We start from the raw sequence: 23,005 nt of genomic DNA on the forward strand, positions 1-23,005 counted from the left end.
GGCTGACCGGACGTCAGTGGTGTTGCCGGTGGAGGAGGAGTGGATGGAGGCAGTCAGGAGTTTCCCGTGTCTGTCAGAGTTACTCAGTATGGAGCCATTGTCCGAGTGTTTAATGTTTCTCACAGTTTCTTCTTCACCGTGAGGAGGAGGAGGCGCTTCTTCCATGATGCCGGTCCCCGCAGCACAGCCGCTTCCACGATGGTGAAGCTGAAAACTTAACGGAGGAAACTTTCTGAACTCGGAGCTGGAGTCTACTGTCCCCGCACTCAACACAAGAAGAGACACAAACAAACTATGGCTGACCCCACTTCAGCGTCGGTGTGGGCTTTCACTTTCGGCTTGTACTTCGGCGTGTGCACGTGTTATCTGTCCATCCCGCTGAAGATTTACCCGGGGAGGATCGACGTCTCCCCGGCTGTGGATGTGACCGCTGTCCGGCGGGTGGCGTTAACAGCCGCTGATGGGACCGGCCTGTCCCTGGCCTCTGATCCCACTGGAACTGTCAACTTCCTGGACATGGCTGAGAACTTGCAGGGGGACTCTGGAAGAGGTTACTACATAGAGATGTCCATTGGTACCCCCGGTCAGAAGGTAATGATACATCCCACTGTCACTGTGTTTGTTTCTACTGCTGGTTTCAACCCTGATCAGACATTTTAGTGTTTCATTGTTCCGAACTAAATGCAGCACCATGTCTTCTGTCCTTTCCTCTTTAGTCAGTGGACTGTGTGTGTGCGCGTGAGTGAACACCATGTGATCCACTGAAGGAGTGTGAGAGTTGGCTGGCTGTGTTTGTTTCACCCCAGAGCCCTAGTTACCTATCTGTATATCATTTTGGATTTTTCTACATACTAACAAATCGTTTTAACATCTGCCCAACAGCAGAAGAACCACTTGGCTCCATGGGAAGATGAGCCTGGCGTTTTCCTAACCAACAATATTCTTATTTTCTTCCCAGGCCATAAGACTCCAGCTGTGGGGTGCAGCAGCCGGCTGGAGTCTGCACAGCTTTGTGGTTCCGTAGGTAGATTGAAGGCCGGCTCACATGCACTCACATGACGCTGCCTGTGAAGACCACTGTTTCCTACCAGGCAGCTGACGGGGATTATGAGGCTCCCAGGGAGCAAAGAGCAGACCTGGAATTGTACAAAACAACTCAAGCCCCTGGTGCAGGGGCACATTTCCTGCTCTTTTCCCCCTCGTTGGAGAAAAACATGCCTGTGTACTAATTAACTGGCATTATTTCATACTGCTCGTTACTGAAGGCGCCTCACGAGTTCATATTAATGATTAAGGAGGACTAAATGGTCCCGGATGAGTTGAAAGGGGGAATGTCCCATCACTATTAAACATTCATGATGCTGTAGGGTGTTGTAGGTTTAAGGCTGTGCTCTGCCACTGTGTTGGAAGTAGATGTGTTTGAAATGACGCTTAAACCAAAGGTGAAGTGTCTCATTGACCTGTTGTTCCCCGGGCCTCTCAGCTGAAACACATCAGACTCTTGGGGGGCACCGCTCGCTTTCTCACGCTCTGGGGCGCTTATCAGTGCTGCCCGACAGGCACTTCCCCGTGTCCACCTCCGAGAGGAAGACCCTGCCAGATCCCAGTTCGACCCTACAGCCAGTCCTGGCAATATCTGCTGCTCTCAGGACACACTGCAACCTGGGAAATTCCCCAGACTTAATGTTTTTTTCAGAATATAATTATTCCCACTTATATTTTATTGCGGCTGGACCTTCCTCAGCACTCGGTCATCAGACTTTGGTTCATAATTAGCCATCAGCTAGGAGCAGGCAGATGAATGAAAAGAGATTACAACATTATCATCTGACTCTTTTCCTCATCCTCAGGAGATAAAGTCATTACACTGTTTTATTTTCAAACAACTCCCCTTCAGTTTATTATAGGAACAGTTCTTCAAATCAGCAGTCATGCCTCCTGAACAATGTTGTGTTTGGCCCAGAGGGTCTGAGATCTCAGGGTTATTATCCCATCGAGTGAACTGAACTAGCCTAATGTTTACCAAAGACCTGATCACTCAATCATGATTGGACCAAAGTGGGGAGGAGACACAAGCAGTTGAGAGACAGTAAAATTGACAGATGACATTGCTGCTCGCCAAAGTGAAGCCAAAGTGTCTTCATGACCACCTGGTGGCTGGCTGCAGTATAGGTTATTAATCCAGTCTCCTCCATGTTAGTGGATGGGACATAGACCAAACTAAATAGTCAAAGTACAATTCTCTCTCAAAGATGCCTTCCGTCTTTTTTTTTAGGTAATGCTCATCACACTGATGAAAGTTCATGTGCTGATATTTCCATTAATCTTTGGTTTTTATTAGTTATTTGGTGCTTTGAAAACAGGAGGAAACGCCATGATTTACAGCTGAGTCTAAATCACAATGGGGCTGGCGTGTGTATTGGTGGGACCTTGATACGGAGGCTCCATCACCTGATTGCAACTCCTGGGACTCTGGCTTCATTTCTGGATAGCGGGAGGAGGTGGAGATGCTTGGTCCTAACTTTATATAGAATAATATTTCCATGTGTTAAAGGGATATGAGATGTAAATAGACACAGCATGTCGTCAGACTCAACAATCCTTTAATAACTTGGGAATAGTTATAATGAAGAGCAAATAATTGTTCTTTCTAACATTGCTCTTCTAATATCGCAGCCTTAACATTGTGTTAGTGTTTCAAATGACACTTAACTGTGTTCATCATTACAGTGAAATGTTCCTCTCAGCCTTTCATGCCAGGAGAGCTCAGTCCACTTTGGTTCAGATTGGTTCATGCAGTGCCAAAATGTCGTGTAGCTCGATACTATTAAGTCATACTCCCTGTGTTATTCTATCTAAATGATTATGTGATTACAGGGCCTTGGTGTTAAATGAGGCTCTATTCAAATCAGCCACTAATTGCCACATCTGTTGGCGTGTGGCACAGCCAGGCTGAGGTGTCGGTCGGAGAGCCTCACATCTGCTAATTGGTACAAACAGGTAGCAGATGCACGTTGCCGCCATGGAGCCGCTGCCAATTAGACAGTGAACGCTCAACTGCCGGCTGCCGCAGCAGCGGGGGGAGGGCGAGTTGCCCGGGGCTCGGGAGCCGAGCTGAAGGAGGATAGTGTGACTAGAACAGAAAGGCGGTGTGGGGATAAGAATTGCCCCCGCTCCCCCCTCCTCCACCACGAGGTTCCGGTGTTTTCCGATCTGCCGCCTGTTTGGCTGGTCCAGGTCTTGTGTGGCTGGACCGCTGCCATGTGCCAGAGGGGTTTTAGATGGCACAGTCACAGCAGATGGGACCAGGGCCAGTCCAAAGAGGAGGAAGTGTTGAGCCCATCTCCTCCAGGCAGGCCAACAGTGGCTTCCTGTACCCAACTGAACGGATCGATAACACATGGTTGATGATCACGGAATTGCTTCATTATGACTTCATGCACACCTAAGCTTGAACGAGTTATGATAATTTTGGTTTCTGAGCAAATAGTGCTGTGTAATGATGAGCGGAGTTGTTCTGCTCGACGAACAAAGCTCGAGGAAGTGGATAAAAAAAAAAAAAATTGTGAATCACTTATTTGCTTCCTTTTACACAGATTATAAAACCTACTTCCTGATGTTCAGGTTTGTCAAAAACAAAGGCAGCCTCAGAGAAATGACGACGGACCGATTGCTAACCCCAACCCTCTATTTCGTTTCTGTGCAGCACTTGTGCATTTTCATAAATATGTGTCTGGTGGGTTTATGACTTCATCTTAGTGAGGAACGCCGGCTCGTGAGTGTCAGAGTGGCCACTGCTCAGTTGCGGAGGTGACAGGAATCTAACGGCTAATTAGTTCCTACTCGTCGACGCGATGCCTGGAAGACAGAATTATCTCAACTGTTGTTACCCGGTCCCCACTGTGCACATGACACATACCAGAATGGCTGGATTGGTGGTACACATATGTCAGTAGCTAGAGGCCAACATGTTTGACTCATAGATCACACATTAGAGAGTAATTATATCAGAGGGGCAGAGTCTTTTTTGCTGAACAACCAAACAGTTTGTTCCAGCTTTTAATCAGTTTTTTTTAACACCTGATCCAAGTTAACATGAAAGTCCAGCTTTCACTGAAATATTTAGGACAAGCCAATAGCTTAAAGATTTAATATACAACAATTCTTTAATAAAATGTCTAAAAACACCTAGACCTATATTACTTACATTATCACATTTGTAATCCACTATAACTTCTATTTTCCTCCTCCTCTAATTATTAGCGCAGCAAAACCTTTACGTTTCTATTTTATTTTATGTTGTTCTTTTTAAGGCTTAAAGTTGTTTCACTATATCCCACTGCTAAGTTTTCTTTTTTTCCACACAGAGACTCAGGAGCTCTGTAGATCAGGGCGGGGTTGTCACAGATAACTGTAATGACTGATAAGCAAACTTCTCCTTGTTTTTCCAGCTCAACATCCTGGTGGATACAGGCAGCAGTAACTTTGCCGTGGCTGCGGCTCCACACCCGTTCATTACTCACTACTTCAACACTGCACTGTGAGTGGCTGCGGCTCTTTGTTTAACCACATACACAAACTCTTGGAAATGTGACACCGCTACTGAGTTCCTCGACATTAGATCTTTCACAGGGAGAAAAACAAATATTCATGAATGAATAATCATAAAAGCTTTGTGTTTCTTAAGTGGTGAATCTGCACCATCAGAGTTTTCCCCTGCATGGAATTTATTCATGTATCTTTAAAAGACCCCCTAAAGGCCTTTTGTAGCCATTCACACTTCCTCCTCTGTGTTTAGCTCCAGTACCTACGAGTCAGTCGGTCGGATGGTTGCCGTCAGGTACACCCAGGGCAACTGGGAAGGTGAACTGGGCATTGACCGGGTCTCCATCCCCAAAGGGCCAAACGGGACCATCATCATCAACATTGCCGCCATCCGATCATCTGAGGGCTTCTTCCTTCCTGGGGTCAACTGGCAGGGCATCTTGGGGCTGGCCTATCCCATGCTGGCACGGGTGAGAGAGAGCTATTGTTCAATTGGAAGAAAAGGTTTAATTCCTCTCCTATAAATTTTCTGTTAAAGGCTTCTGCACACTAGAGGATAATTGGGCAGATTTAAGGCCCAATTTTCCACTTATGACAATCGCGGGGGTGTTCCCCAAATAACTGCCCAAATAATGGGCGGGGTGGGAGGGGTTTACAAGTGGGAGGGGTTTACAAAATAATCTTAATGCTACTGATTGAGCTGGAGCCTGCTTGATCTCTAATAGTAAATACCACATAAATAATATATAAAAATATAACATGTTTTTCACTGCAAAACAGAACACACACCGTCCCTCCTCCTCCAAGTTTGACTTTCCTCTGAAGTCACGTTCAATCACGTGGGTTTCCCACATAAAAAACTGAAGAAGAAGAGAAGAAGAGTTTCTCAAGTCTCCTCTAGTGTGCACCAGACTTTAGTAAGAAGCAAAAAGCAGACTCACACTCAGACAAAAACATGAGCTGCATATTAAATACAGAAGAACAACCTGAATAGATGTCTATGGCTGACGGACAACATTTCACAATCCAGTGTTTCCCATTCATTATCTACACTGTGGTGGCCAGCCATGATCGAATTTGTTCCTGCCACAGTTTTTATAACAGCCTTCTTTTCTTTTTTTTTTACACTTCTCATAATAACATGAGACCTCCAACTTGGTGTGTGCTGTGTGCTTGGCTACTGAATGTGTGCACTATATTCCATAACGTTTTTACTATCCACACAGACTCAGACCTCCTAGTTTAACCTGCAGTTGTGACATTCAATGCAGCTCTTTCTATCTCACTGTCCTTAGTCTGGGTTCCTCAGTCCCAGCAGATGGGACCAGTTCAATGAGGAGGAAGTGTTAAGCCCATCTCCTCCAGTCAGGCCAACAGTGGCTTCCCATACCCAACTGAACGGATTGATAACACATGGTTCATGATCACGGAATTTCTTAATAATGTCTTTAGTCTGTGTTACTGTCCCTGGAATCTGGTTCCCGTTAGTGACTCTTGCGCGCGTGCACTTGCACCCTTGTTACCTCCATAGATTAAAATCTGTGGGAAACACTGTAATCAATTTTAAAACAACACTTTCCCCCTCATTTTGTTCTGTGTATGAAATTATATTTAACATTGTGTTTATGGTGAGCAATTACAAAAAAATATATATTTCATACCCGCAGCATCCTTGTTTATGAGGCATCTTTGTAGCCCCTGACATGTCACGTTCACACATTGCTTCTATATGCAGTGCTTTTTCTATCCCACCATTCCCATGCTGTCGGCACACCTGTCAGGGGAAAAATTGGGCTCGAACCACCGACCTCCTGGTTTGTGGACAACCCTCTCCAGGTCCTGAGCCTCAGCCGCCCACGTGTTTAGTTAGTTGCAGTAATTGCATGAAAATTATAATATACCACTAATAAATCAATTAAATAATATAGACATGTATTAAATACACTGTGAATCAGTCGAGTCTTATCACTTTGGCCTGTTTGTTCATTGCTGCACAGAATTTTACTGCTCTGAATAATTGTCCCAACTAATCCAATCGGAGTGTAGTCACTGACGTTTCACATGACAACAGAAAGGTTTTCATCTGTCGAGAGCGTGACGCTTTTGAGTCATGATTTCTTTTTTTAATAACGTTTCCAGTTTAATTAAATTTTTCTAGCTCTAATGTCTTGTATTGGTTTATATCCTTGCTTCCTCTACAATAATATTCTATCAGTTAATCAATTTACATTTTCAGGAGAAATAGAAGAACAGTCTTTGTACGTGTGAAATGCGACAGCGCTACAAAACCCAGACTCTTCTTCCCAGCATCCGCTTTCTTTAACATGATCATTTAGTACAGTTGGGACAAGGATGACGTCAGTGTAAACTGGTACAATACGGTCTTTCATTCTTCGCTGACTGCGGCAACCTTTGGGATCAAATGCTAGCGATGGAGGGGCAGATACACTCACACTGACAACTTTGTGCTGCTGGTGTCTCCAGTGTTCGGGTTAAATTCGCCTCAGGGCTGTTTGTCATTCAGGACATGATGACACAACACTGACATGAAAACAGAAGTGAACATCCTTTAGTCACTCTGACCCTACCTGCCCTACATAAGTGCACATACGCAGTTGTATAGTAATTAATATGGAGAAAATGCTGAAGAAATTCACATTGAGCATTTCCATCCTTCATTTTCAAGATATTTTGATTGTAAAATTGGCAAACTAAGCTTGTGTTGCTGGACAAAGTGAGAGGATGCGAAAGATCACACAAAACAGCTTTAAAAAATGGAAATGCTCAGAGCCCAAAATGTAATGGCTTTAACACTTTCCTCTCTCGATCAGCCCGACTCATCCGTGGAGCCCTTCTTCAACTCGGTGGTGCAGCAGCTGGGAATTCCTGACATCTTCTCCCTCCAGATGTGCGGTGCTGGCCTGTCAGCCAGCAGCGCGGAGGACCCACCGGGCGGCAGTCTTGTGAGTGGTCAGGAGGGGCTGCCTCGGGTGGAGCGGGATCGAATGACTGTATCAAATGAGCTCTGGTTGTGCAGTGTGTTCAAAGGCAAAGTGGATTTTTGAGCTAAACAGAATCAATTTTCATATTCCACATGGTGCGCGTGGAGTTATTTTACGTGCAGTATCAGTTATGTAAAGCACTTCTCTTCTCAGGCTTATAAACGGATGAATTAGACAGAGCAGATTGATGCATTTTAAAAAACATTAGAGCTACTCTCCTCCTGTCAGTGTGTTTTGTACATTGGAGTGTGGCTAATTAAGCTAAGATAGCATCCCGTTGAGAGCAGGTCTGTCACTGTGCTACAAACCGCCTCGGTGCCACACTCCCTGCGTCTCCATCACACTGACCTGCTGATACCGACAGATGGATTCAATGGCCAGGGTGTGTGTGTTTATATATTCAGCCAAGATGTGGATGTTAACCCTTTGCCAGAGTGAGCTCTCGTTGGATTATTCAATGTGTTGGTCACAGTTCACCCACAGAAGAGTGAAGAATAATTTCCGTTCTTTCCTCAGATCATGGGAGGAGCTGAACCAACTCTGTACCGAGGGTCGGTGTGGTACACCCCCATCATAGAGGAGTGGTACTACCAAGTGGAGGTCTTGAAGCTGGAGGTTGGTGATCAGAATCTGGACCTGGACTGCAGAGAGGTGAATTTCAAACGCTTGTGTTTCTTATCTCGAACTCTTAAAAGCCATCCTCCACCATTCACGATTAGCTCTCTTACACCAAATTAGTGGGTATACACAGGTTTTTTTATACGCGGGTAAACTGCGATTTACTCCTTCCCTGTTGCCAGTAGAGGAGTTTGACTTGGTTTTTTTTCCCCACCGGAAACCGAGGCATTCTCTCACCCCTCTGTCTCGCCAAATTAGCGCATCCACCCGGGTGTTACATTTCCATCAATGCCAATTGGAGACGATTGAAACCCGTTTCTACTGCAGAGTCAATCGGCCTGGGAGTGAATTCCAACTCTATCCATTCCCATTGAAGACAAAGCCAGATGTTTGTGGGTTTTTGGACCAGTTGAAAATAGGCTTAAGTTTGATGCAGAAAAGCGACATATTCATATCTGATGAGCTGATTTTAGAAAGGTTAAAGCAAAGAGATGAAACAGATCAGCAGCACTGCGAGGGAATGTAATCCAGTCTGTCATTTCGTGAAAGAACTTCCTCTCTCACATCCCTTTTGTGTGTTCAAGGTCTTCCATAGGAGCCTGTTGAGCTGAGAGAACCCTGACTGCACTTCACTCTCTCTCCCTCTCTTTCAGTATAACATGGATAAAGCTATAGTTGACAGCGGGACGACGCTGCTGCGACTTCCTGTCAACGTCTTCAATGCGGTGGTAGAAGCCATCATACACAGCTCTCTGGTACGCCGCCGTCTCTCCACAGACAATGATGAAACATGTTGTCAGAGCAAAGAGTTGCAGGGGAAGAGAGAGCGCACGCTCACTGTTTTCAAGGACATGGTCGCTTTGAGAGGAGGGATCAGGAGTCTGTGTGTGTGTGTGTGTGTGTGTGTGTGTGTGTGTGTGTGTGTGTGTGCGTGTGCGTGCGCCTATGCTTTTGTTTTGTTTTCTGTTTTTTCTACTTCACTCATATTTCACCTTTCGCAGCTGCACACAAACAGTACTCAAGGTTAATTTGAACTTGGAAGCAACATTTTCAATTAATGTATCAACATCCTTGCAGTAAAAATAAAATCTTCGTAAGAAAATAAAAGTAAAACATGTTTTGGAGCTGTCCTGACCTTCTGTTTCTTGTCTTTTGCCTTCCTGTCTCCCTCTGTCTCTGTTTGTTCAACGATTCTCTGTGGTTCAGATCCAGGATTTTTCTTCAGGGTTCTGGGATGGCACCAAGCTTGCATGCTGGTTGAAGGGGGAGACCCCCTGGCGATTCTTCCCCAAGCTGTCCATCTATCTGAGAGCCACAAACACCAGCCAGACTTTCCGTATCACCATTCTGCCTCAGGTACCTGGATGAAACATAAACAGACACCAGTCACCCTTTCTCCAGAGCTTCTCTGTCAATTTTAGAGAAATAAAAACACTCACCGGTCGTCATCCCTCCCTGTTCATTTTTCAGCTTTACATCCAACCCGTCACCGATTTGGACGGCACACTGGACTGCTTCCGTTTCGGAGTGTCATCTTCAACTAACGGCCTTGTGATCGGCGCCACTGTTATGGAAGGCTTCTTCGTGGTGTTCGACCGGGCCCAGCGGAGACTGGGCTTTGCTCTCAGCAACTGTGCAGGTACGGGTTCATATATGACCATTACAGAGACTCCAACTATATAACTTATATATCATATCGATAGTTTAAACAGTGTCATTTGACTTAAACAAAGTTATGATATAATAATAATATCTTTAAAAAATAGCACTTCTCAAAACAAAGTTTCAAAGTGCTTCACAAATATAAAACACATAAAAAACATAAAATAATAAATAGTAATAAAAATAGTCAACAGTCAAAACACCAAACATGACAGAAATTTAAGCCTTTCCATAAAAATGATAAAAACTACATTAAGTACATTTTAAGCTTTGATTCAAAGGAAGTTACTGAATAAACTGTATTTCCTCATGTGTATATATTTCCCCGTATTTCTTAAAACACTGGGGTGTTTTTTTTCTCAACATAATCACTGATTTATTCTGTGAAATCACCAATTGAAAAAATGATTGTCTCAATTTTAAGAAAAGTGGAACAAAATCCTGTATCCGCCCCTTGATCTGAATCTGTGTCAAAATGTAATGGGTTCTTCCCTGACCCAGACTGCATCCTTCCACCGAGTCGAGTTTTAATCCGTCCAGTAGTTTTTGCATAACCTTGGCAGAGGTAATAATCAAGTAGCAGGAATCAGAAGATTACAAGTGGTTAAAATTCTCCCTCCTGTTCACAAGCTGCTGTATAAGACACAGAAAGCCTCACATTTTTGTTTAGATGAACCGGTTGGTCTCTTCAATGTTTTATCTGTCATTTGCTGATTCTATGTGAAAATGTCGCTGATTTTGCTTTTAAGACTTTCTTAGCACAAAGTCTGTAAAGTGCTCGACATGAATAAAAAGTCATTGAAAAAGTTAACTGTGTAAAGCGCTGTTAAATAGTAACTAGAGTCTAATGGTTAAATACAGAATCCCCATAATTTACCCAGCGATACTTAAGTTCTGTGTAAATACGAGCAAAGGCACGACTCCTTGCTCCCCTCTTTAAGTACAAAGATCTCTTTTGTTCTGTATTAAGCAACTTGGAACAGATGTAGGCTGAAGGTTGAGGCTGTGGTTGCCAGCTGTAATGAGCCGAACTGACTGGTAGGATCAAGACAGAGAAAACTCTCAACTAGCTGCCCTTTAAATAAAACGAATAACCTCAAATTATGTAAACGATGGCGCTCACCAGCTCCCAGTATGAGACGAGGGTTGTTTCAGGAAGCTGATACCAGGAAAGCGATATCCTAGCCTGATAGTAGCACAGATGACGTTATATAACTGTAATAAGCCTGTCTTTCTATTTTCTCTTGAATACGTTTATAGATATATTTTTGATCACTTTTGTAATAAAATTCATATATGAACATGTTTAAAATGAATTTATTTCAGCTTTTTATTGGGGCTGAATAATTATTTTTACTTTTGTAAAGGTCATTGGGTTTGTTTTGTCTTCTTTATTTCCTGCAGTGATAATTATTTGATTTTGTGATGCGAGTTTCCAAACACTCTTTACCTCCCGTGTGACTCAGCTGTCTGTCCTTGTATTTCTCTGCAGTAAACGGCGGCCTGGCCCTGTCGGAGATCGCCGGGCCCTTCACAGCAGCCGACGTGGCGGCCAACTGCTCCAGCGGTGCGCTGAAGGAACCCCTCCTGTGGGTCATCTCCTACGCCCTGATGGCGGTATGCGCCCTGGTCCTCATCATCCTGCTGCTGCTGCTTGTGCTTCCCTGTCGATGCAGGGACCACTCCGGGGAGATTACGGACGAGTCGTCGCTGGTCCGCCACCGCATCAAGTGACTGAGAGGAAACAGATGGGTGAGCAGGATGAATGGGCAGGGAGCCGGTGAGCAGAGCATGTCCACGGCGGCGGAGAAGGGGGTGAGGCTCGGCCTGCGTGGAACGGTGACGCTCGGCTCTGAACATCTGACCGACTCTGGACTGCACTCATCAGCTTGGCCCATAGAGGTAGACACAGACAGATCGACTGCCTCTTAAAGGGAAAATCACCCTAAAAACACTTGTTGATGTCATCATGGTTACAGTTTCCTGTTCTTTCTTATTCTCACTTCATGTCATGTCATACGTGGATACTGTGACATGCAGCAAAGAAGAGGGAACAGGTTAAAAGTTCAATGTGCCATGAAGCTACAGGACAGTTAATAGTCATGGTATGATTTGCCCTTTCACAAGACTTTTGCTTTCTCCAACTACACTCACTGAAACTGGAGCGTAGTTCGAGACACTCAAACCAAATTCAGGCTTGGTCTTAGACGGAAGATAATCTGGGAGATTAAGGACAAGACTAACACAAACAGAGAGGTGAACAAAACTATGAAACACTTTATAGCTGTTTTCAGACATGAACTCCGGAGAGCCCTTGCACGATTGGGTCCTGCCCCTTCACAAATGAAAACCAAAGCAGAAGCTTCTCCGCTCAGACGTGTTGACAACATCCTCTCTGCAGCGCTCAGGTGAGGGGGTGCAGCCGGCAGAGGCAGGATGTAGCGTATTCATTCTGATGCCCAGATGTAATGTTGTTCAGCACCGGAGTCGACCCTTATCACCTAAAGCTCTTGACATCTTCATCGGCCTCTTCTACATGTGTGGCACCGCTTCAACATCCTGAGAAATATTTGTATTCTTTTTGTTCATTTTTGCATCTGTCATCAACACGCCCACTCGCTTGCTGTGAATCCAGCGGAGGATCTCCTGCTGTGTTCTCACATCAAGTCATTCGGTATCCTCCCTATTTCTCACTCAGGGGCTGACAGGAGAAACTCCGAAAAAAAGGTCTGGAGCCTCTCACTCGGATTTGCGTTATCACATACGGCCCCTCTGGAGAATGTCTGGAGATTATCTGGAGTTCAGTGCATGTCGGAAAGCAGCTGATGACATATAGCAGCATAAGAATATATAAGGACAGGAGTTTCTTCCTCATAAATAATGACGGGACTGTGGGTGGGCAGCACATCAACAGCACATGGTCAACAATCACTGGTGCCTTCGTGAATGAGTGAAATGTTACTCGTGTCATTTCCAGGCCAAACTGTGCAGCAATATTCATTTCAAAGCACCGACGACCCTTTAAATGTGTCTTTAGACCAACCCATCTTTCCTTTAGTTTGTTTAAAGATCTAATGGTAGCTCTGATTAGTTTCTTGTACCTTCGTGTATATTGGAGTACACCTGAATCAAAGTAAAGTCTGTGTCTACTGATGTTATGGGGAAAAGCTGCTCAATCAGTCACTGTTCATATGAAGAAAACTACACAGGTGCGTGTTGTACCTTAAAGTCTTAGTTTGAGGCCGTCACAGCGTCGTGAACCGTTTGAGACTCGTTCTGCTGAATTGCACTTTGTTTCTCTTAAGTTAATCAAAAGTGTAATATAAAGTTAAAGATCAACATTTCTGGATCTGTTATGCAATTTGTTGTATTAATGTAATTGTACTAATTCTGCCGACATGCAAGTTTATATTTAAATTTCTTTGAATGTGATTGTATTATTATGATTATTATTCATTAGACACTAGATGTTCGAGGATGCATATTTATACTTCACATTTTTTACAAATCAAACAACACGAGAAGCCAAAAGATTTTTGTAACTAGAGACACGTGCACCTCGTTTGATCCCGTGGACGACAGTGAGCTGATACGCAACAAAAAGTTCTTAAATATAATTTTATCGTTGACACTAGAGACACTTTTGTATGTAACATGGTGAGACCACACACTGCTGCACAATCAATCTGAAACCACCGCCTTTTGCTCCCGGGTGTCGACCAAAAGTTCAAACGGCTCAAATTGAAGGTACACTTGAATCTCTGAATGTTGAATTATTTATGAGTGGGGTTTTTTTTTGCTTCTGTGCCAAAATTGCTCTTGTGCTGTAAATAATAATTAAAGAAAACCTGACCAAATCAAAACATGTTTGTCTTGTTAAACGTTTCTCAGGATCAAACCAGTGGGAAGGAGCTGGACGTGGGTTTGGGAGTGACCTCTTGTGTTGAGGCACGGTATCATTTATTGGCTCAAACTGCAACATTCACGACAATCATATTTATAAAAGACTGAAAGACAACATATATTTCACATTAATATACAAACATGGAGAGTATTACAATAATTGATCTAAAACTAAGTCTGCATCTACATTTTGTAGACACAGCAGAAAAATAAAGAAGGAAATAAGTTATGTTTGTGATAAATGGGCCTAATAAAGAAAAAATGTGTCTGCACACAAACATCTCTGCTCATCTCTGGTGCTGTCATCAGTCGTCTTGATGCTTCTGTAAACAGAAAAACAAATTGTATTTCTTTGTATTTGTGTCTGAACATTATCCTACATATACGTTTTTGTAAATGAAAAATATTGTAATAAAATATTGTTAGCTTATAGCTAATAAATAGTCATTGTACAAACAACTGCCACATTTTAAAACTTTCTTAATGATTATATTCTGAAATCTTTAATATAATTTTTGTTGTTAAAAAACGTTTTTTCAGTTTTCACATGGTTTATGGTCAATTCCATCTGCCATCAAAGCAAAGGAGGCCAAAAACCCAATTAAACATAATGTCAAAACATGGATTACTCCTTTAACTTGTAATAACATCTGAATAAATAAGATTAACCACACACACAAGACTTTTAAACCTTGTGTCATCACCCTGCTGGGATTCAAACACACTGTACATATTATTACATCCAGCCTCAGTCAAGCTGTACGACTCAGCACCAGACGGAGAAACTGTCTCACTGCGGCTGCTCCTCCAGGCAGATTAAATCCACTGCTACCAAATATTTGCACATATACATCCATACAGACATTAGTTTACACAGCACAGGCCTGACAAGCCTCATCTGTGTGTAGTTTTACTGTCTGTGACCTGCTGCATTGTCTCAGTATTTATCCCCCTTCAGAAAGAAAAATGTCTCTTGTGAGTTTCTACCTTCATCTGACGATAGATCCAGTCCAGAAAATAGGTGACATTGCCGTAAACCCCTGGTTTGTTCCTCTCAGTGCAGTGCTCCCCCCAATTACTGTCCCCTAGGAGCCACCATAGCCCGTCTCTCAGGGCCACCAGAGGACCGCCACTGTCAGTCTGAAAACCAGTTCAGCACAATGCTTTTTGTAAGCGACACACCCTGGAAAGTTACACACAACACTCATCAACATTCACACATTCAATAACAAGGATTTTGCAATGACGTCAGTATTACATGTGGTGGAATTGAAACATTAAAGGGTCAGTGTGTAGAATTTAGTGACATCTAGTGGTGAAGTTGCATGTTGCAGCTGAATACCCGTCACCTCACCCTCCCCTTCCAAACACGAAAGATAACCTGTGGCAACCGTCAGTTGTCATAAAAACTCAAAAGGTGTTAAGTTTGTACAGTTTGAGCTACTGTAAAAAACATGGCGGCCTCCGGAGAGAGGACCCGCTCCTGATGTAAATATAAAGTATTTAAATATAAAGGGCCCTTTCTAGGTTAAAGAAAACAACAATTTGTACAATTTACATGATTAAACACTAACAACATAGCTAGGATTATTTTATATTGAATTTCTGCCAATAGATCCCTTTCACCTAAATCTTACACACTGAACCTTTAATGTCAGACCTTTTTACAACATTCTTATGATATTGCTTCCATGTCTCTTTCCTCCAAATACACAAACCCCCTTCAGCTTTACTTTCATCCACATCCGTGTTTTAATTCTACATCCTGATCCAAACACATCTTCACCTCAACCCTCTCTCATTGTCCTCTGTCCCTGGAGAGTGTTTATATACAGCACTTAGTTACCTAATAACCATTCTGGTACTTTTACTATTCTCTGAGGTTGATGCTGTTGTTGGCCGCCGCCTCTGACTCTACCTTCATGGTCTGTTATGAGTCGCAGAGTGGAACTGTTTATTTAAACCATGTATACGACACAGTGCAGGTCTTGTTTTAATTCGCCTCAGAGCAAGTAACATAAGAGCATGATAAATGCTTTGAATTATTTATTATTTATGACACTGAACTTTTTTTATGTCACTGATCCATTTGTGCAGGAAAACCTGAAACTATGTTATCATACACTTTGTGAGCGCTGGTTTCTGAGCGTATATTGTTCTCCTGATCACTTGAGTGTGTATTTAAAGACTTTACAGTTAATATAGAAACGTTATCAACCCTGGAGGCAGCAGACCAGAGTCACAGTGCAGCAGCTGCCTGGCACTGCACCATTCAACTAACAAAGACTTCCTAACATGTGATCATATGTGAGTGTTTATCATTTCTTTATTTATTTATGTTGGTTATAGTATTGAAATGTAATTTTCAGACTTATAAGAGATCTAGTCTGGCACTCGGTGAGCAAATATGTGGCGAAACGCCCTATCCTGCAAAAGAAAACAAAAGAAATGATGGATCCGGCCCCTTCATCTGTTCCAGAAGGTAAATATTTATTTTATTACCCATAACCCACTCTTCCACCATGTTTCAATGAAATCAGTTCAATAGTTTTTGCCTAATTCTGTTAAAGACAGTTGCTGAGGAGAGACTAACGGACACAGTTGATGAAGAGAAACGATAGACTGAAGGTGGTCCAGCACCCAAAACAGTGGTTTGTTTGTTCTATTTGACCATATAAATGTTAAAATTTAATTTTTTTAATTTATTTTTAATAATATTTAATTTGATCTAAGAATATTTACTGTATTTTCTGTGCAGCATGTCAGATGCACCAAATTGGATGCTAGTAGTGACCTGACAGGATTTCACTGGTGGGAATAGAGGCTAAGATGTTGCTGGTCATTTAAATAACCTTAAAAACCATTATGTTTTATATTAATCATGATGTTACGTTATATAGAATCTCTCCGAGCTCATCTTTGACTTCCAGCATCCCTGCGAACAGCGATGAAGACGTAAATCATTAAGCGTTTGTCTTACGTGGCACATGTCCGCTCCTCCGTCCGTCTCTCTGGCACATAACATGTCCGGTGATAATCTGCCATTATAGGCGACGGAGCTGTTGCACTCTGCAGTTCCTATGAGGGAGACCTGAGCCTCCATCAGCTGTGGAGAGTCTGTCAGAGTGGGACGACAGACAGAAATGTCACATGTTTATGTCCAATAACAAGACATTTTAATCATTAATTTAAACACTCACACTCTTTAAAGTTATGTTGGCAATCTGTTCATACGCACTGAAACACATTCTTTGTTCTTGGCAACTATCCGAAGGGACATAAAACAAAACGCAGTTAGCTGATCCTTCTAGACTTGTGCCTTTTACAAGCAAAACAATCTATTGCGTGTGTGTGTGTATGTTTTTTTTGTGTCTTTTTTGTCCATTCTCTTGAGTGTGTGGTTTAAATTATTATTTTCAATTGATTTAACTTAGGTTGCTCAGTATGTATGTATATAAGCAAGCATATACTTAAATTAAATAATGGACTTTGTAAATATGCATTCAGCACATTTTATATATGTATTTATTTTATGTTATGTTCTCTGTACCTTTGTATTATGTTGCAGACTCAATAAACATATTGTTCAAAAAACGCTTGAGGCCAATAAATGCATTATAACAAAATGATAGACTCTGCTGTCATCTAGTGGCAGCACTGAAAACAGACCAGCAGTGAACACTGACGTTGGTGTGTTTCCACCAATCTACACGATGAAACCACATGTGGCCACAGCTGTCTCACCTCCATCTGCTGTGCGACCAAACCGTGTTATCCAGGCGCTCTGAGGAGCAGAGACGTTCACGCCAACATTTGGGAGACAAACAGGACTGATGTTACTGGAACCTAGCGACAAAAAAACAAGATGACTGAGGTTGTAAGTCTGCAAAAGGAGAAATATTTTTTTATTAAAATGTGTCTTTGTGTCTTTACATTGTCAGTTGCCACTTATTATTACACATTATTATTGTTCACCCCATTTATATCAGCGAGTGTGACTTAATAACAGAGACAACATACAGTTGAACAACAACACAAACTGCGACCGACAAAATGATCATACAGTTAAATCAACTCCTCTAAATAACTTTACACAAAAACTGTGTCATGAATGTGGGATTTATAAATATTAATAATAATAATATACTTCATTTATATATCACCTTTCAAAACACGTTAAAAATGAAGAAATGAAGACAAACAATAGAAAACAATTTAAATGAATTTGCAGAACAAACTGCATTATACAACATTAGAGCACAAATACAAGAATAAAAATGTGACAGATGGGAAAACAGTAAAAATAAAAAAATAAAAAACACTATAGAAAGTAAATATATAAATTAATTAATGAAAATAAAAATGTTTAAGTTAATTAAGCCTCAAAGTCTTGAGAAAGCAAATGGGTCTCTAAAGAGGTGTATTACAAATTCTAATTTCTAATCTCTAGGTAATGAATTTCTGTGGCCAGATGGATCCTCTCAGGGACAAGAGTGGGAGCCCTGACAGAAAAGGCCTGGTCCCCCCCCTGCTCCTCAGCTGGGACTGTGGGGCGGCTGGCAGGGCCTCCACGGAGGACCTCAGGTTACGACCGGGCACATATGGTATCAAAAGGAAACTCTTGAAATGAAATCTTAAAATCAATTCTAAAATTGAACAGAGGCCAGTGAGGACAAGCTAAAATAATCCTGATAAAATGATGTGCTCTCTTTTAGCAGATTTGATGAGAAGTCTGGCTGCTGAGTTTTGGATTTACGGTCTTGGATACAGTGGGTGTGCCTTATAAACTGATTTGACATAAATAAATGAATACACAAACTATTCGAAATGTCTAACAACCCGTTATTTAGTTCTGTAAACTTGAAAACTGTTTTGGGTTTGTTTACTTGTTAAAAGTGTTTTCTCCCCCGTGTGTGTGCATGGGAATCACCTGAGATGTCCAGAGCTTCTGTGAGCCTCATCAGAGCCACGTCATTCCTGCGAGGGAGGCGGCTGTAGCCCTCATGAGCGATGATGCGACTCACAGAGCGAGCAGGGTTAAACAGGGAGCCTAATGGAGCCACTACTCCAGCGTACACAGCCCAGTCTGTGGGACTGGAGCTCCTGAGTGTCAGAGAATCAGCAGAGAGAAGATTCAGGCTGGATCAGACCACAACCACTGCTGTGAATGTGGGGATTTACCTGGACACACAGTGTGCTGCTGTCACTATCCAGTAGGGGGAGATGATGGCTCCTCCACAGCGGTGGGAGCCGGAGACCTGCAGGCTGACCTGCCAGGGCCAGGACCCAAGGGTGGCCTGCTGGCCCCCAGAGACCCCGCTGGAGTTCACCCTGCTCCCACAGTCTGAGGACGAGACAGAGGTCAGAACTCTGTACAACCACAGTGTAAATAGGAGGAGAGTGAACACACTGTGCAGTCTTGTCATGTCAGCAAGGCCTTTTTTAAAAAGCTACTTGGACTACAACAATGTCAGATGCAATAAAAAACAGGTGAAATCATTGCACAACTTCACAAGTATTGACAAATATAATTATATTGAAGTCGACAATAGGAAAACAGGAAACAACTGAAGGACATGTGAAGGCGTTCCTGAAGGACAAGGGATGTATCACAGAGGAAAAAAAACTAAATATCAATATTGAGAATAACCTTCAGCAGTAGAAGTTATTAACACAAATGCAAACAAATGCCATACACGTATAACCCATGTAAAGTACTTATACATAAGAGATTGTCTGATAGAGATGGAGAGAGCAGCAAAGACAATTGAAATGGAGGAGTTATTGTCAATAATGGTAGAATATGTGAGAAGGCGTATTGTAAAAGTGAACAGAAAAGAAATAAACAGGAAAATAAAAAGAAAATTTAGGAAAAATTGTAGAAATAAATTCAAGTGTAAGAACATACCAGTGCAACGCAAAGTTACTACACTGTTGCTGGGACAGGAGTCGCTGCAGATGGCAAAGAAAAAAGACAAATTAGTTTAATCTTAATCTAATATTCGTCTTTTGATATTGATTTATCATCCGGTTTATTTACCTGTGCTCAAGCTGTCGGAGTATGAACACCTCTGGGTGGAAATCAGGTTTCACTTTTAAAAATCCATCATCAGAATCTGTCTTCTGTTGTCCTGATTTCAAATATGTGCCCCTGTGAATACACGTCACAGTTGACTACAACTTTAATTAAACACACGAGTCCCTCACAGGGCAGGTTTAGTGTCTCACCTGCTGTATCCAATGGTCCGACAGCTCGCTCTGCCCTGCAGGTCGCTCCAGCCGTGAGAACAGACGGACCTCCAGGTTTTCGTCTGAGGCGAGTAAATCTGCAGGAGGAAGCCGGAGCCGTGCAGCCTCACTGAGAACACAAACACTGACTTCACATCGTACTACAGGAGGACAGTCGATGAAGAGGCAGGAGACACAAATGATGACTTCTGATTTATGTTATGTGGAACTAAACACTATCGAGAGCGGCAGTGTGTTTAATGATTTCAAAGAAAAACAGGAAAAAACAATGATTTCATGTAAAAACTTAAAGTAAAAACTTCTTTTAGCTGTAAAAGATGTGTAAACATGAAGGCGAGTGAACAGATCGCAGGATTTTCTGATGTTTTTGTATCCTGCTTTTTGGCTCTTGATCCATCAGTCAATCAATCAATCCTGCTTTATTTGTATAACACCTTTCAAACAAGTTAGTTCAGTTCCAAGTGCTTCAGAAATGACAGATGAGCCAGAAATAAGACAAAACAAATAAAAATCCTGATAAAGCACTTTTCTGAACAATGTTACAAAGTGCTTGACAGTTAAAACAATGGACCACGAGCAGAGAAAGTAGAACAATAACATAAAGAGGATTAGTCAGTGTAAATAAGAGCAAATAAGAGGCAATCACTTGTGAAAGCTTTCATAAAACGAGGGGATTTAAAAGAAGTTGGAAAATTTGTTTGTCAATGGGGAGAGAATTCAATAATTTAGAGGCTCTAGTAACTAGTGATTAAAATAATATAAATATTAAAAGTCAGGTAAAAGAGAATAAATGTACAACGTAGGTGAGTCTGTTTACCACAGTCGGCTTCATCCTGACCAGCCGGACAGTCCCTCACTCCATCACACCACTGAGCCTCCCACACACAGCTCCCATCACCACACTGTAACCCGTGCACACACGACGAGGAAACTGGGAGGGACAGAGGAAGAACATGAGTGTGACTGTACAACGTGGGTGTGTGTGTGTGTAAGTATGTTGCAGTACATTGACGAGCAGGGATACATCCTGTACTCACAGTAATAAGCCAGGAGGACTCCAGTGACCAGCAGAAGGAGCAGCAGAGAGATGACAGCAGCCACAGTGAACTTCACACACCTCTGTTTCACAGCTGCGAACACACAACACACACTGGGACTGGAAACACATCTTATTTGTTTAATGTATATAATATAGAAATGAAATGTTTCGTTTTTTTACCATTAACACTGTATATCTGATTAATAATGTTTATATCGCTCACATAAAAAAAGTATTATAGTTATGAGTATAGTTTTGAAATGTTCAAAAACGACTGATTTCTCTCAGAATTGTCACAACCTCACTGTAAATGAAATAAGAAAAACGTTTATCTGGAAAAGCTATGCTATGTACATGGTGTGTGACTGTGCAAAACCTCTCTGTTGGAACAGTTTTATTAAAACCACATCAACACTGTTTCGACTGTGTAATGAAAAAGAGACTTCAGTACTTTTGTGGTTGGGAGCGGAGCGGCTGATCTCAGGCGGAGGGTTTGGGGTCAGACGATGAACATACTGGGGCTTCACATCTGATCTGCTGGGTGGAGGAAGTTCCCACTCTACATCCTCATGGGTGAAACACGGAGCGGAGTCCAGATTCTGTCAGTGGAAATGATTATGACAATAAAGCTTTTCAATCGCTGGCTGCTCCTAATCACTTGGAATAAAGTCATTTCAAGTTACTCTGGATAACAGCACTGGAAAAAAATACTTTCAGTTTTCAAATACAAAATGAGTAACATTTTGATCACTCATATCTAAAAATACTAGATTTTACAACCCGGATTAACCTGTAATGAACAGGAGTTACTCTACTTGCATGTTGCTCATTCAAAAAGTCATACTTACAGGATTGGTCGTCATTTTCTGTTTAACCAACAATATCCTTTAATTCATTGATGGATGCAGAAGAACAACTGTCTTCCTGGGACCATTCAAGCATCAATCTCGCATGAAAACAATCAGATCAGTGATTGAAGCTGTAATTTAAACTCACAGCTTCACTCTCTGGACAGTTTCAAATATAATCTCTCTGAACTCCTCCGTCCGGCTCCGTGCTCGCTCTCACACCGCTGTGGTTACGTAAAGAGCGTGCACGTTTGTCTGCATGCTCACGCCCATCACTTCATCATCTGCACGGGTCTGTTCCCCCCTCCTGATCACACAACAGGAACAATGAGGACTGTTGCCGAGTCTAAACACCTCACAGGTGTTAGCCTCTCCACTGCGAGCACTTATCATACTGAGTGTGCAGTGGAAAAGCACCACACCACACGGTGGATACACAGGCAAACCCATTCAGCTTCAGTACTTGAGTTAATGGATGACAGAAGATGAAGAGGACACAGTGATATCTGTAAATAAATCTGTCATTAATTACTGCTCAGGCTGTTTCTAAGTCATTTAGAAATGTATGATGTGTGTACGATTCGTTAATATCCCACCAAAATGTCCCCATGTTTTTTCTGTTAAATTTGTCCCTTGACTTTTATAATGAATAATTGAAATGTTATTTATTGACTTATTTGTTTGACAGGGACAATGCAGAGAACAGATAAACATTGTAACTGTAATTTCTAGCCAAGGCAAATTTGCAATCCCTGTCCCTGGGATACAATATATTGTAAAATTATGAGTTAACCTCACTCAGACAAAAATACATTATCAAATGAGTAAAGTGATAATATAAAATCTAATGTGTACAGCTGCATGATCAGTGATTGAAGGTTTGTTTTATCTCAGCTAGCGTTTAACCTCTATTGATTTCAGATCACTTTCTTGTTCCATCGGCAGGGAATTCCAAATATGTGTTCCTATTACAATTGGCGCTGTCGTCTCACAGCAAGACCAGTACCAGTTCAAATCCTGATTCGAACAGGGTGGAATTTGCAAAGTTGGGTTTTCTCCGGCTTCCTCCTACAATCCAAAGACATGCAGATTGGGGTTAGGTTGATTGGAGACTCTAAATTGACCGTCAGTGTGAATGT

At 42.2% G+C, this 23,005-nt stretch overlaps 2 protein-coding genes across 2 annotated transcripts; one reads left to right on the forward strand and one right to left on the reverse strand.

Moving 5' to 3' along the window:
- Positions 1-286: 286 nt before the first annotated feature.
- On the forward strand, positions 287-13,690 carry bace2 (beta-secretase 2). Its single transcript, XM_035155379.2, has 9 exons — positions 287-591; positions 4,452-4,540; positions 4,799-5,015; positions 7,377-7,508; positions 8,064-8,198; positions 8,819-8,920; positions 9,372-9,521; positions 9,636-9,804; positions 11,320-13,690. Exons 1-9 carry the CDS (start codon positions 295-297, stop codon positions 11,559-11,561), a joined length of 1,533 nt encoding a protein of 510 aa, XP_035011270.1. The 5' UTR covers positions 287-294; the 3' UTR covers positions 11,562-13,690.
- Positions 13,691-13,770: 80 nt separating this feature from the next.
- Positions 13,771-21,881, reverse strand: LOC118105671 (transmembrane protease serine 2). Its single transcript, XM_035153443.2, has 13 exons — positions 21,867-21,881; positions 21,470-21,617; positions 21,017-21,109; positions 20,797-20,910; positions 19,959-20,088; positions 19,771-19,881; positions 19,639-19,682; positions 18,912-19,074; positions 18,661-18,833; positions 17,475-17,576; positions 16,711-16,847; positions 14,718-14,870; positions 13,771-14,053 (listed from the first exon to the last, which is right to left on the reverse strand). The coding sequence occupies exons 1-13, from the start codon at positions 21,879-21,881 to the stop codon at positions 14,036-14,038; spliced, it is 1,401 nt and encodes a 466-aa protein (XP_035009334.2). The 3' UTR covers positions 13,771-14,035.
- Between the last annotated feature and the right edge of the window lie 1,124 nt (positions 21,882-23,005).

The sequence above is a fragment of the Hippoglossus stenolepis genome, chromosome 4 (assembly GCF_022539355.2).
Source record: "Hippoglossus stenolepis isolate QCI-W04-F060 chromosome 4, HSTE1.2, whole genome shotgun sequence".
Taxonomy (NCBI): Eukaryota; Metazoa; Chordata; class Actinopteri; order Pleuronectiformes; family Pleuronectidae; genus Hippoglossus; species Hippoglossus stenolepis.

Excerpts from the sequence above, each read along its gene's own strand:
- bace2 (XM_035155379.2), top strand. The coding sequence starts at position 295 with ATGGCTGACCCCACTTCAGCGTCGGTGTGGGCTTTCACTTTCGGCTTG. Across the intron at positions 8,921-9,371 it reads CCATCATACACAGCTCTCTG|ATCCAGGATTTTTCTTCAGG; the intron begins GTACGCCGCCGT and ends TCTGTGGTTCAG. Across the intron at positions 9,522-9,635 it reads GTATCACCATTCTGCCTCAG|CTTTACATCCAACCCGTCAC; the intron begins GTACCTGGATGA and ends TTCATTTTTCAG.
- LOC118105671 (XM_035153443.2), bottom strand. Across the intron at positions 19,683-19,770 it reads CTCCGACAGCTTGAGCACAG|CGACTCCTGTCCCAGCAACA; the intron begins GTAAATAAACCG and ends TGCCATCTGCAG. Across the intron at positions 19,075-19,638 it reads AGTAACTTTGCGTTGCACTG|ACTGTGGGAGCAGGGTGAAC; the intron begins GTATGTTCTTAC and ends TCTCGTCCTCAG.